Genomic DNA, 14256 nt, shown 5'->3' with positions numbered 1-14256 from the left:
GTGAAAGAGAGGTGATAAGTGGCTGTCTGAGAGAAGACAGGGGCTGATTGCAAAGGGCATGAGGTGAAAGAAATGTTCTCTACCTCAACTGTGGCACTGATTATACAGGTTAAAACTCACTGAACTGTATACTCAAAAGGGATATGTTTTATTGTATGTAAATTATCCCTTAATAAACTTGGTTTAAAAACGTAAATCTGACTGTCACATTCTTATCTAAACTTTCTGATGGCTTCGAGTGGCCTTAAGGATAAATGCAAACACATGAGCAGAGAACCCAACATTCTCCATGATCTTGTCATGGTCGACCTTCCAGGTTAATCCCTCACCAATTCTTCAAACATACTTTGCTTCATCGACTGCCCTTTCCCATGCCCCTTACCTGGCAAACTCATAACCACCCTTCAAGTTGCTGAATAAGCTTCATGCCCCGTAGGGAGCGCTTCCTTCACCATGTTCTTGCTGTACCTTGTGCTTACCTCTGTGGCTATACCATAATTATTATTTATATGTCTCTAGGCCTTCTATCTAAGGCACTTTAAGACTAACTCTAACTCCATTACAGAGGAAGCAGCTTAGGACATGGGAACTCTGCTGTATTTATGCCTATATCTCTAGTGTTTAGCATGAAGGTACTCAATAAAGCATCAATGAATGATTAAATGAAGGACTCAAATCGTGCAAACAAAACCAGCCGTGTTCCTCACCCTTGAGGGCCCCACTGACCCAGGGCCTGCTCAGTGTGGGGGTACACCAGACTAATACCTCCCCGTGCCAGATCCCTCAGGCCCATCCAGTTTTTCTCAAAGGAACTAGTTTGGTCCCTCGATGCTTGCATATCATATTTAAATTAAGGACTTCAGCAGTAGAAATGGCAATGGGTACCACCGGTTTTGCTGTTAGCAGAATACTTCCTCTATAGCCCCCACTTCCACCTCTCCAAACCCTCCCCGCTCCACCCCTGCAACTTTCCAGAGTCCACTCACCAGGCATTCCAGGAGACGAGCTGGACGGGCAATGACAATCATCAGCTTTTTCACCAGCTGCATCACGAAAGCCACTTCTGAACTCTCTGAGCGCTCATGAGCCTGTAAAGAAGACAAAGGTTGCTTAAATAATCCACAGGCCCATCATGGCTGAGCTAAGCAGGACTGGGCTGGACAGAGCTACTACAATCTGGTCGTACAGAGAGCTCTGCTGAGAGAACTTAGAAAAGGCCAGTGGTCAGTGAGAGGGAGTAGGCCGCTCATTAAGAAGCATGAGAGCTTTAGAACACTACATGACATCACAGAATGTCACACAGACACGCCATTTTACCTGCTCCTCCATCCAACAAGCTTTACTTACCCTCCAGACCCTAGCTTAAGGGGCAACTCTCAAGGGAGCCTTCACTGATGTTCACTTTTCACCCCAGACAGACTGTTAGGGATAGAAAGACCTTCAAGCAGGAGAGTAATGTGACCAGAGAAGTGTTTTAGAAAGGCCACTCTGGTTGGAGTGTGGATGGTGCACTGAAGAGGTCAAGCTTAAAAGCAGAAAAACCCATCAACAGGCTATTGCAATAAAGCAGACAAAACAGGCATAAATTCAGGCAGTAAGAATGGAGAGAAACAGACAGACTGGGGCCATTTCGTCTACCATTTCAGAGGCAGATGACTGAGTAGGCCTGAGGGTGGAAGAAGCAGGAACAGAAGGTAACTGCAACTATTATTTTAGGAAAAGTTCAGTGAACCTATAAATGAAATAGGAAATATAAGAAGATAAGCAGTTTAGGTGAGGATAGGAGAAAACATATTACATTTGGTTTTAGAGAAAAAGCAGGTAGGCGGAAAAGATAAGTTCTGTTTTGAACTTGCAGAGTCTGCAGTACCTATACCAGGTACTTTCTTGGGTATTTGCTCAGCCCAGGAGCCTTTTTCTTTTTCATGGAAACTCTCTGACTTCCAAGAGCCACGTGTGCATTGTGTGGTTGCACCTTCCCTCCCACCTCTGGTCAATGTGGATTACCTTCCTAGGAATTTAAAAATGGATGAAAAGACAACTGTTACTATCAGTGTGGCAGAATAGTATAATTTACTCTCGGGTGAAAAGGGATGGTCCTTTATCTACCATATCTATCAAAGAGCTAGAGAAAGAGAAGCACAGAGAAAAACAGAGATAAGAGGAGGCTGAATGCTTCCTGGGCTTTCACAGGTTCTGGTTTCTAGTTCCAGTCTCTTCCTAAGGCCTGGCAGCATTTCTGTCTTCAATTCTTTAAGACCCACTCCCTTTATAATTAGTTTCCCTTTCTTGATTAAACTACTCTGAGTTACCTTCCTATTACCTGCCATTGAAAAATACCAACCAATCTGGGAAGTCAAAGTGGAGGAGTCCAATAAGCAGCTGTGAGCACTGGTCTGGAGTGCAGGAGAAGAGGGAGAGAAGCGGCCACAGATGGGAGTCCTAGGCAAATGGATGACAACTGAAGACACGGAATAGGGAAGTGTGAAGAAAGAAGAAAGAGGAGAACGGACGCTCAGGATGGTGCCCTGTAGAGCACCAGCACCTAGGAGATGGGCAGAGAAGGAACTTGTGAAGGGGCAGCAAGACTGGAGACTGGAGGGCATAGTGCCACAACAATCAGGGAAGAAACAAGGTTTGGGGGGGGTTTTTCTTTATGTAAAGTTGTGTAGAAAGGTGAAGAAAGATGAGGACTAAAAGAGGTCATAGGATTTGGCCAGTTAGTTTCTTGGTGACTTTTGCCTGAACCGCTTTAGTGGAGTGGTGGGAAGGCAAAGTAGAAGGCAGAAGATTGAATGGTGAATAGATTGTAAGGAAAGAAAAACAGCAAGTGAGGACCAATAAAAAAATTGGTTATGAAATAAAGACAGAGGCTGGGCATCTGGTGAAATCTCATTTATTCTTTTAAGACAGCCTAAAAATCAACTCTGTGAGGCCTCATCTAAGTCTTTTGCCCCTCAAGAACGAGAAGTAACTGCTCTTTTCTATGTTCTCCTAGCTGTTTGCTCATACCACATCTATCATGTTGTTTTATAGTTAGTTGTCTATCTCTATAGCTACACTGTACAGCCTTGTGAATAGAGAGGCTGTCTTTCTTTTTTTGGCTTCACTCACATGCTAAGCATAGCATAGTGCCTCTTATATAGCAAAGGTCAGTCAATGTTTGTTGACTAAGTGTTTAAAAGTGTACGGTCTCAGGCTCTGGAATAAAACAAACTTGGGTTTGGGGTCTAGCTCCGCTATTTAAGAAATGAGTTACCTTGGGCTAATAGCCCCTTTAAGCTTGGGTTTCCTCATCGGTAGATTTAGGGAATAATAACAGCACTTCCCTTACAGTGTTGGTGTGTTCTATAAATAACAGTGATTGTTATTATTTTAAATGTAAATCTTACCATGCCACTTACTCTTCAAATTCATCCAACAACTTTCCTCTGCAGGTATCCTTCACTCTAGTCATGCCAAACTACTTAATCTGTAATTCCTGGAATGTACCAATTTCCTTTATACTTCTGAGAGTTGTTTATACCATTTCCTAGGTCTGGTGAACTCCTTACTTTATCATCAAGACTTAACTTTTCCTGAACTCTCCATGCAGCATCACTATATCCTCCTCTATGTTCAGAACTGACCTCTAGGCTGCTCGTCAATCAGACTTACAATAATAAACACAACTGAGCTAATTTACATGAAGCACTCAGTATAGTGGCTGGTACACAGTACACTTTAATAAATGAAGCTGTTATTTTTACTGTAAGTACGTGTTAATGGGTCTGTAACTCCAGTCGCCAGCGGAGTCCTTAAGTTAGAACCAGCACTGAACTTTTTTTTTGCATTCTCAGAGCTCAGCAAATAAGGGAACCAATGAATGCACTGGCTCCATATTCAGTGCTCTTCCTACTGCACCAAGCTGACCCCCAGGGGCAATGAGTCTGGGAAAATGCCTGAAGGTTTGGGCAGGACTTTAGCATTTCAGAACAATCTTAGATGTACAAGCAACCTTGGAAGTCACTCTACACTGATCCTTTACTTGATGCTGCAATCCCTGATTCCTATCCACTGTTGGAAAACAGTTCAAAAGTTATCCTTGAATAGAAACAAATACCTGCCAGTGATTTTCATGAGACTTCATACAATATTTATTCATATTTGTATAATGTTTGAATTTAAGTATGCTTTTGAAATCAGAAACAAAAAAAGATTTTTGTAGAAGGAAGTACTTTTTCATCTATTAAAAGCTTTCTCACTGTAACTCTTGCCCACTGGACTAGTATGCCTTTTAGGGGACAGAGAACAATCTTCTACCTGTTATACATGAGAAATCTAATATTTGACTGCAATAATCATGATCATCTTTAGTTATCCTTTCTCTAGATTCCCTGCTCCTGGTTTCTAGAGTAACACACTAAAGTCCTATTTGGTCTTTAGCTCTAGGTTCTCAGCTCAGTTGGTATTATGGCAGAGCAAGGCCAAGGTCTGAAGGTAGCAGTGGTCTGGGCTGGGAAATACTCTAGTGACGTGAAGAGCCCTGAGGACACAGGCACATCTCTTCTCCCTTCAATTGTACTAATGGTGTAATAGGGGGCAACTGTGATCTGAGTGGGAAGGCATCCACCCACATTACTGGAGAGGTCAGTAGGAAAATGAGCACCAGAGCATGGGTTGGTAGTTAAGAACTCAGTGTCTGCTCTGGTCTTGACCATCTCTGGATCACTTTACTTTTAGCCTCTCATAGACTTTTCTCACTGGGGAGGATCAGGTCTCTAAACACATAGGTCCCTAGTAGAGAACTTCCCACTATGCAAATAGAATGTTAATAAATAAACCCATAGTGCAAGCCTTGGTCCTGCTTTCCCTTGGCTGAGGAGAAACAGTCTGAAAGCTTTGCTTATATCAGTTATTTCTACCACAAGAGAGCCCGCCATAGCCACGGGGGACACTCTTTGGCTTTGGGTTACAAATTTCCTAGTCAAATACTACCAATGTTGGTGCCTTGGGCAGATTATTGGAATTAGAAGATGGAAGGACACACAGAACTGAGTTCTTCTGATACCAAAACGGCTTCCTTAGTAATGCAAGGGACAGAGGAGGAACCTAAGTCTATCATCACCACACCTGGGGGTGGCCCTGCACACTAGCAAGGAGGTGGCGAGAAGGCCGAGAAGACTGGGAGCACCATTAATGCCTTAATCTTAGGTTGGGACTGCTAATCCACTACTGCGTGGAGGATTCACCAGAGTTCCAGCTCAGACACTCACATCTTGCAGAAGTTTCTCTAAATTCTCTTGAAGTTCATAGAAGTACTGTGATGTAATGAGGCCACTCCGAGATTTATCCAGGCAGTCTCGGGCCATCTCAATCACCTGATGATGAATAAAGCTCAAGGCTCCATCTGCCAAAGGCAACACACTGTCTGGAGTGTTGGAGGAAATGAACTCTGCGAGGCGCTCTTCCATTTGTGCGGTGGCCTGGGAATAAAAACAGAAAAGTGAAATTTCCCTTTTAGTTCCACATTAGCTGGAGCTAAACCTGAAGGGTCTGGCAATAGCCTAAGGATGGGCTCTGTGATCCTGGTTTGCTGATGTTGCATTTGGGGAAGCTGATGACTGAAAATGTGGAAAGATCATCTACAAGTCAAGTCAAAGCATAATCAAGGCTCTCTTTCACCTGGCCTTGTGTATCTCCCTACACTCCTTTAAAGGCATGCTCTTTTGCTCTAAGGACATTGAAGTATTTGTTCTCCTCCTTCATTAGGCTGTTTCATGCCTTGGTCTGTTTATGCTGTTTCCTGTGTGTAGCATTTTCACCTTGCCAAGCCTGCCTGGCAAACTTCTATTATTCCTTGTAATCTCATTTCAAACATCTCTCCTCTGGGAAGTCTTTGATTCCCTCAGGCAAACTAGGGTTTCCTTTCCTCTGTTCTTCCTCTGGACCTCTCGACTGTATAAACTTCGTGTATGGACATGATGGTTTCTAACCTTCCTCTGTACTGGGAACTTCAAGTCAGGGAGAGTTTGATTTATCACTTGACCTTAGGACCCAACAGAGCTAAGCAGATGCTCAGAGTGTGTTTATTAAAGGTGAACCTGCCTGGTCACAGACCTGGATCCTCAGCAGAACAGAATAGGGGTCTGGCTCAGAAGCCTCTTGGGGACCTTACTGCACACTCATGTCAAAATGACAAATAGATATCAGTTAACAAGTTCTAAGCTGCCTATCTAGAAGTTGGCCTTTTATCCTTTGCCACTGGGTGGCGATTTCTGATTTCCAGTGTGTGTGTGGGTATGGGTGTGTGTAAACATATATATATGCACATACATAAACATGTTACATACACATATACATATATATGAGGGTGTTTGTGTGTGTGTGTGTGTGTGTGTGTGTGTGTGTGTGTGTGTGTGTAGAGAAAGACAGGAGTGGGAGAGGGGAGAAGAAATGGAAGAGAAGGAATTTTAATACATTTTCTCTAACAAAATTCATCTTACACAAATGACTTGGAGACATGCACATAAAACAAACAAAAAAAAGGAATGCTGGAATGACAATACAACACCAAATATATAAGGAGAAAGGAAACACGTGAGATGCATTTCTAAACACTACACATTCCCAAACTTCTTTATAAAGGATCAAGCATAACAAAGTGATTTCTCAGCTGTAGTTCTGCCCCTCTTCCTCGCTCTTATTCTCCAAGGTTAAATAACATAGACCACAGGGCACAGGGCAGCAGAGAAATAATAGCTAACACTTACTGAGTGCTTACTATGTCCCGGGCAGCTTAGAAAAACTTAATGTTCATTAATCTTCACCAATTCCATATGAGATATGTTTATTATTCCAAATTACAGGTGAGAGAAATAAAGCTCAGAGAAGTTAAATACTCTGTCCATAAAGGGTCATATAGTTAGTAAATGGCAGAAGCAAATTTGAACCCAGTGTGGTTCCAGAATCTGTGCTCTTCTTTATTGCCGTGCTTCACTGTACATGTCAGGAGGGAAAGCACAAGGGCTTCACACCATTTCTCTAGGCCACCGATGTGTGTCCAGGAGACTGAACCTGACTCTAGAAAAAGGATACTCTCTAGAGGAACAGGGAACCACACTGCAGACCCTAAATAAAGATGAATAGGTAGACCCAGGGAGGTCTAAACAGAGGGCGAAAAAAGAGGCTGAGGACTCCATGCTACCTGTTGTCATGGAAAGGGAGCCTACATCAGTCCCCTGGTTCTCTCTCACACAGAGCTGGCTGTGTTCTGCAGGAACGGGGCCCATTGTCAGAAGGCCAGGTCAGAGTATACAGGCACGTGGTGTTCAAAAAGAAATGCAATGGGAAGCAAGGTCCTAGTTCCACACACAAGGTTTAAGGCCAAACTGCAGAGTTGTGAAGACTATTTCTCCCTATTTTCCTCCCTCAGCATTTCCTTGCTTAAAAACACAAATTCAAATGTGAGCAAGCAACTCTGAGATCTCTGTCTCCCACCTTACTGTTCCCTCTAGCAACTTCTTGCCAGTCCAGCATCCTGCTGTCTGCACACTCTCTGGTGCCTGGGAAGGAGGCCCTGCTTAAGAAACCCACATCGAACGAAGGTGCTCTCGGAATGCAAACCCTATTCCAGGGAGACCCTGACTCAGGGATCCCAATGTGTATGGTGAGAAATAAGATCTGCAATTCTTTCCTTTCCCACTAATATATAGTGGGCTTCCTTTTTGACATTTCCCTCCAGATACCTTTCCCTCCAGGGAGTGGAGAAGTAGAGGCTCTGCAATTATGACGCCCAAACTCACAGTCCTCTGCTGCCTTCCTCTGCCCCAGCAGTGGAAGCCCCTGTGCTTGTACCCTCTTCCCCCTCCTGGTACGTCTCTGCTCTTCTCGATTGCCTCTGGAGAAAGCACTCCATCCCCTCGTCCCAGCCTTTCCAGAGGGGCTGGCTGCAGGTAGCCATCCTCGGGGGTATTACCAGTCTCATGTAAAATGGATCCTTACCTTGGGGAATCTTTCTTTGTATACATGATTCATCATTATTATTTCACTGTCATAGGAAACTGGGGACCGTCCAGGACTAAATAGGAAAGAAACAAAGTGTTACTTTAGTACCACGGAACTATCGAGGAGAAAGATGGCCACCTCAAGCACTCCTGCTCCCCTGCTGTCCGAAGTACCCACACATTCCCACTTTAGAAAGTGCTGAGTTCCTCATTCCTAGAGCTGCCAGCACACCTTGTTCAGCTCAAAATGGTACCACCTAGAGTTGAGCTACCTTCCTATAAGAAGCTTGGCTTTTACAAGACCTCTCTAAGGGTATGAAAAGGCTTGAAAAGAAGACCACTCCTGAGCCCACTGGTAGCTTCTTAGGATGGTCCTCCCCAGAACAGGGCTCTTTGCCCAGTCAGATCGGGAATACCTCAGTATGTTCTAGGAATCAAATAGAATCACCACCACTAAAAACAACCAGAAGGAGGCAGTGTGTACCTATATCTTTCCCCAAATAAGCTGCAGCTAATAGAACTAACTTGGGCTCTGATTTGGGAGACGAATAAGGCTGATCCAGTCTGTAGTGAATTACAGGCCTGGGGAAGAAGAGCCTGGAGTGAGTTATAAGCCTGGAGTGAGTTATAGGCCTGGGTCATCTAAATCTTCCCCTTTGGCCCATGTGTGGTTATATCCCCTTAAAGGTTTCAAAGTTTGAGCCACACGACTGAATGGATATTCAGGTCTTGCCCAGTTTGGTGCCCCTGGCACGTGATCCCATGATCCCAGCTGACCTAGGTTCAGAACTGTTCCTTTCTGCCTTTCCCCCTGGAGTGGGCCGTGGTCTGCCTGTTGCATCAATGTACATTACCAAGCATTTTAAGAGTAATATAGCAGGGATTTCCCTGAGGTACTGTAGTCTTCTCAATCTCAGATGGCCTAAAAGGTACATTTTACTCTGTGTGGATTGTGGAGCACCAAGATCAAGGTGTTCCTCTGTGTATGGCAAAGAAAGACATTGGGATCCACACTACACATTCACTCATTTGTATTTTTGATCATTTGTACTGCAGTCCCAGTCATCTTTATCATTCCCTGAACTTGAACCAGTCTGTGGCCTGGCTCAGCTCACCCTCTAACACTCACAGTCAACATTACCTGAGGGGATTTTTCCTGGGAGGCACTGTTCCTTTGGGCCTCCATCTGAACATGTTAGCCAATTATTTCTCAGGGACTTTGGGAAGCTGAGCTTAGTCATTAAAGCCATGCTCATTTTAATCTACATTCTATTCCTTAACCTGGAATTCTGGTATAGATTTACTGGCTCATACCAAAGAGAAGAGCCAACTAATCTAAGGAATTCACAGATAAATCAGCTGTTAAGGTTTGTTTGGTTCGATGAGCCCAGGTCTGTCAGGGAAATGAGACAGATTCAGATGGGCATTTAATTCTGAAATGGGCTTCTTCCCCAAGTCAGCCACAAGTGTCTTCAGCAGCAACTTTTTTAGATGGCTTAGTTCATATCCCCTGGGCCTCTGTGATCTGCATCCAGGTAAACTATCAGAATAAACACTATTACTCTCCTTTTACTGAATGGGCTCTAAAGTACATTTCTACTGCTAACTACTTTCAAAGAAAAAGAGAGAGAGACTACTCAACAGCATCATCAGGGATCTCTTGGGGTGGTGAGTTGAGCTGTATCCAAAGTGAAAAAGGGCTTGAGCTTCACTACACTTGTCTCTTTTGAGCTATGGGCAATATGCTATACCAGGGGTTGGCAAATATGGCCTGAGACCAAATCTGGCTGCTTTTGTAAATAATGTTTACATAATGTCGGTGGATGTTTTCCCACAGCAACAGCAGAGTTAAGTAGTTGCTACAGAGATTGTATGGCCTACAAAACCTAAATTATTTATTATCTTGCCCTTTATAGAATAAGTCTGCTGGCTCCTATGCTGTGCAAACAAGCTGAGCGCCACAGGTCCTGGGGCCGTGGGCAGAGAGTATCCCTCACCTGAGACTGCGGGAACGGGGTCGCATGGCTGGAGATTGCTCTTCCTCCTCATCTGGTACGCTCTCCGTGCTGAAATGCTTTGTCAAAAAGTGCAGCTCATCAGCTGTAGGCTGGAAGGGCAATTGGTGTAGCTTTTCCTGCGAGGAACATGACGACTAGAGGGAAAAACAAAAAATAGCATTAAAGACATGTCTAAGGACAGTCCAGGATCAGAAAAGGAACTGAAAAGGGTCAGTTCCCAGTCATTGTACACCCAAAGTCAACCCAGAGCAGACATTCTTTCCATTGTTCCCTTTAGCCTGCACTGTGCATGATCCCATCCACATCTACCCCTTCAGGGTCCTCAGTCCTAAGGAAGCCAAGGCACTAGGGTTCTCCACAAGTTTTGCAGGGAGTTGGACCCAGAGGGTCATGAGATGTGAGAGCTCCGTAACTACCTAGGGAGCCTCTGCAAAAGCAGATTCTTCTGCATTGAAACTTAGCCCTCAATAAAGCTTTTGGCTAGTTGGAATGGCAAGTAATTAATAAATCACACTTCCTGTAGGGAAGAAAATTACTTTTAGATCTGGAACTGAAAGATTAGACTTGACCTGAAAACAATTAAGAATTCTAAACATGGCCCAGTGACTGAGATTCCAGACAAGAGCTCCCTGCTAATCACAACAGAACTCGTGAGGGAGTGAGCTGTGCTACGCTAGTCATCCTGCAGATGTAGCCATTGCCGAGGCACCCCTACAGCTCCAGGATCAGTGAATTTCCCTTTTACTCAGAGAGAAGGCAAGTCTAACACTATTGGCTCAATTTCTGTTCACCGACTGATTGAGAATCTGGGGTTTAAATGTTTAAATCCATTTAGAGTCAAAGCTGCAGCATCACACTGAGAGAACTCTGTTGCCAAGTTAAGCCTCCAGACAAAGTGAGAAATCAGATTTTTATTTTTTGCTAACAGTGCACACTTCTCTCCTAGAATGCTATAATATGTGAAGTTATAAACAGCTAGTGAGAGGTCTCCACAGGGCTCTGTCTTGGCCACATTTTTATAAATGAATAGGACAGAAATTGCAAAAAGTATCCTCACCCAACTGTAGCTGACATGAAGCAAAATTGGTATTTTAAGTATCCCAATAAAATAAGCTGGAGCAATGGGTTGAGCCCATTAAAATTTATTTTATATATATATATATATGACTCTTAGCTTGGGTTTAAAAAAGTCATCTATTTGAATAAAGGATTATGAGGAAAGGTATTTACTAGGGAAAGATCTGAAGCTAAACAGTTGCGAAAAGACCAATGAGATCTTTGGATTATGAGTAATACTGAGGTCAAGGGAGGAAATGATACTCCTTTTACCTGCTTGGAATTCATGAATATAGACAAGCCAAGCTGAGAAAACCTGAAAAATGGTGGAGGACATGGAGAATGGTCACCCAGTCTGTGGTCTGATTTTACATGGCCTGCAAAGCCTACAATACTTACACTACTTGGTCCTTTACAGAAAAAGTTTGCCAACCCTCTCATCCTAGCTTGAATTAAAACTTGCTCAATGAGGAAGACTCGTTTTATTGTTAATTGTTCATAGCAGCAATTAGAACATCTATTGTGTTTTAGGCTAAAACCTTTTTTAAAAGAAACATAGGTACAAGTTTTAGAGGCAGGGCCAACTTTTTTGCTGATGCATTCCAAATTTAAACATCAAACAACAATTACCTTTGCCTTTTTTTTTTGAAAGGAAAAGGTGAAAAAGGAAGAGGAGGGTCTGCCAGGCCTTTGGGACACAGAAAGGGTTATCTGCCCTTGGTTGCAGTCCTAGAAATAAGGTGGGGAGAGTACGGGAACCATGCTTCAGAGCCCCCATGCCTGGCCTCACTGGCAAAGCAAAACTCCACCCTCAAGTCCTCTGACTTGACTAGGATTAACTGATGTCCAGGGAGCATGCTGGCTAATTCTTTCCGAAGGTGTTTGATGGATCTGGCTCTGGCTGTTAGGGGCCATTAACCCTCTGCCCCACTCAACCTTATCCCCAAACAACTTCTTTGAGTTTAGCTTTAGAGGAAAAGTTGAGAACCACTTTGCAACACTATAGGGATAGAGAGCAATAACCTGTAAGGAAGTATTTCTTAAGGGTGAAGGAGGTATGGCTACAGATTTGGCTACTTACTGAGACAGTAGAGCTAGGAGTGTTGGTTCCATAGCCTGAAGAAGGTAAAGAAGCCAAAGACCAGCGCCGTCCATCAGTCCTATGTAAGAAAAGACTTTTAGGCAATTTCTACAGGACACCACCCTGAGCCTAGGACCTGTCTGTCTCTCCATCAGCACTGTTTAGGGCAGTTGGTTCACTTCCTTGTGTCAAGACAGTACTGTTTGGTCTAGTACATACTTGCAGGTCTCTCTCCTACATGGGGCCTACTGTGTGTTTTCCACTGCGAAGACAGACATCTCTGACTATAAAGGGATCCCGTGGCTTTAAGTAAGAACATGTTATATGATAACTGTCGTTTTGGAATAAAAATCTTTACAGTCTCAATTTATTCACTTTTAAAGAAGCAATGACAGAGGACACCAGTTAAAGGAATCATGACAAGGAGAAAACTGCCACTGAAATGCAGCTATTTCTTCTTTTGAAGGCTCCATGTGAAGAGCTCTTTGGTCTTCCCCAGGCCACTGGGTTGACAACCAGGAAGAAGTGGACTACCATCTGGGTCTGAGTATGAATCAATCAATGGCAAATAGTCAAAGGCTACCTAGGATCCAGTAGGACTCATAAAACCAGTCTTTGAGAATGTTTGCCAAAGAGTGATAGTAGCTTTATGAAACATGAGTAAGGTGGCATAGCCTTGGCTGTACATGAGATTTGGGGGGCAGGCTTCCTGCTGCTCTTGGGAGGATGAACCCTAAAGCTCTCATCATAAAAAACCACATTTATTTGCTTTGCTGTAAAGAAAAAGATCAAGAAGGTATCTGGTCTGAAGTTTTTATAACATGGACAAGTGAATCTTTCCTGAACTGTGGATGTGCTGTAACACAAGTGTTCTTTCTTATGGAGCTTGCGGGGTATAGCCTGCTCTGGTTCAAGTTAAAGAAAAACTTATTTGCTGCTACCCACAGAACCTTAGAAAATTAGCAATGGAGGACCTTAAAAAGTTAAGTTCAATAACCTCAGAGAAAACACTAAGACTCAGAGATTTTGGTGATTTGTTCCAGGCTTCTCACTTAAGAGGGGTAGAAGGAGGCAGGGAGAGGAAGAAGAAAAAAGAGGAATCAATCTTGCTAGGGCTTCTCCTTTTGACGCACTCCTCCCCACCCCCACCAATACCTAGCAGGTTTTCCTACAGTGTTCTGTTAGGGGGTAGACCAGGGTTCCATGCCACATGCACATCACTCAAACTTCATGCCACCCAGGCAGCTAGCTCTGCTGGAACCTAGTCTCTGAGGCAAAGAAATGACAAGGAGGCTGCTCAATCATGATGTTCTCTCTGACCTCTTTGTTGAGTCCTGGGATCTCTACATAAGAAAGCAATTCAACTTCAGGAAAACAGAGCTCAGCAAAGATGGGACTAGTCTAACTCCGAGAGGGTTTTCCCAAACCCTTATCACATACACATTTTCACAGGTGAGTTTTCCTCTTTTAAGGAGAAATGGAAACCAATTACATAGCAATCATTTTTCTGTAAACTGAAGACCAGGGACCACCAGAGTCAGAAAGAAATGCCAGTATAGGATGCCTCCATTTCCTCTGCCTGGTCATCTCACTGGGCAACTGAGGAAAGTTGTGGGAATGAGGGTGACTTGTCCCTACGCTCAGAAGCTTGAAACTATTTAGCAATTTCTGCCTCTAAGCATATGAGCTCTGAGCCTGGGTTCCAGCAGGTAGAGGGGGCTCCCTTAGGGCCTCTTTGCTAGATATGAAAGGCCAAATATTCCTACCCACAGTCAGAAAAGACTCATTACAATCAGTTCCCACCAGCACAAAACCACAAACCATTTTGTCTGGCCATGCATAGCAGTTTCCCAGCCCCTTGCCCCATCACATCCGCTATTACCTGTCTGCTCTGTGGCCATGGCTGTAGTGAAAAGACACACGTTATAAGTGAGAATCAAAAGGAACCAGAGAGACTGATCTGTTTGACCCCTGGTATTTGGTCTAGCTTGGCAGAGGCAAACTTTCTGTTTGGGAATGTGCGTAGTTTGAAGTGAAACTGTAGGACAAACGGGTCTATTCTTAGCGTGTCATCAAATCTGCCTTTTGTATGATATTCCAAACTAATGCCATCTTA

General features: G+C 43.8%; 1 protein-coding gene across 4 annotated transcripts in view; it reads right to left on the bottom strand.

Moving 5' to 3' along the window:
* The window catches only part of MAST2 (microtubule associated serine/threonine kinase 2), a 177926-nt gene that overhangs the window by 17061 nt on the left and 146609 nt on the right, over positions 1-14256 (bottom strand). For 2 of the 4 annotated variants that reach the window (XM_023534963.1, XM_023534961.1), the window contains 6 exons: positions 14023-14043; positions 12141-12219; positions 9983-10137; positions 7984-8059; positions 5256-5465; positions 987-1088 (listed from right to left, as the gene is read on the bottom strand). In XM_023534963.1, coding sequence (XP_023390731.1) covers positions 987-1088; positions 5256-5465; positions 7984-8059; positions 9983-10137; positions 12141-12219; positions 14023-14043 — 643 coding nt within the window. The remainder of the gene's footprint in view (positions 1-986; positions 1089-5255; positions 5466-7983; positions 8060-9982; positions 10138-12140; positions 12220-14022; positions 14044-14256) is intronic. The other 2 variants (XM_011367608.2, XM_023534962.1) reach the window with 1 other exon arrangement.

This window comes from Pteropus vampyrus, unplaced genomic scaffold (assembly GCF_000151845.1).
Source record: "Pteropus vampyrus isolate Shadow unplaced genomic scaffold, Pvam_2.0 Scaffold135, whole genome shotgun sequence".
NCBI lineage: Eukaryota > Metazoa > Chordata > Mammalia > Chiroptera > Pteropodidae > Pteropus > Pteropus vampyrus.
The sequence above is the reverse complement of the archived record's forward strand: the minus strand, read 5'-3'. Positions and strand labels throughout refer to the sequence as shown.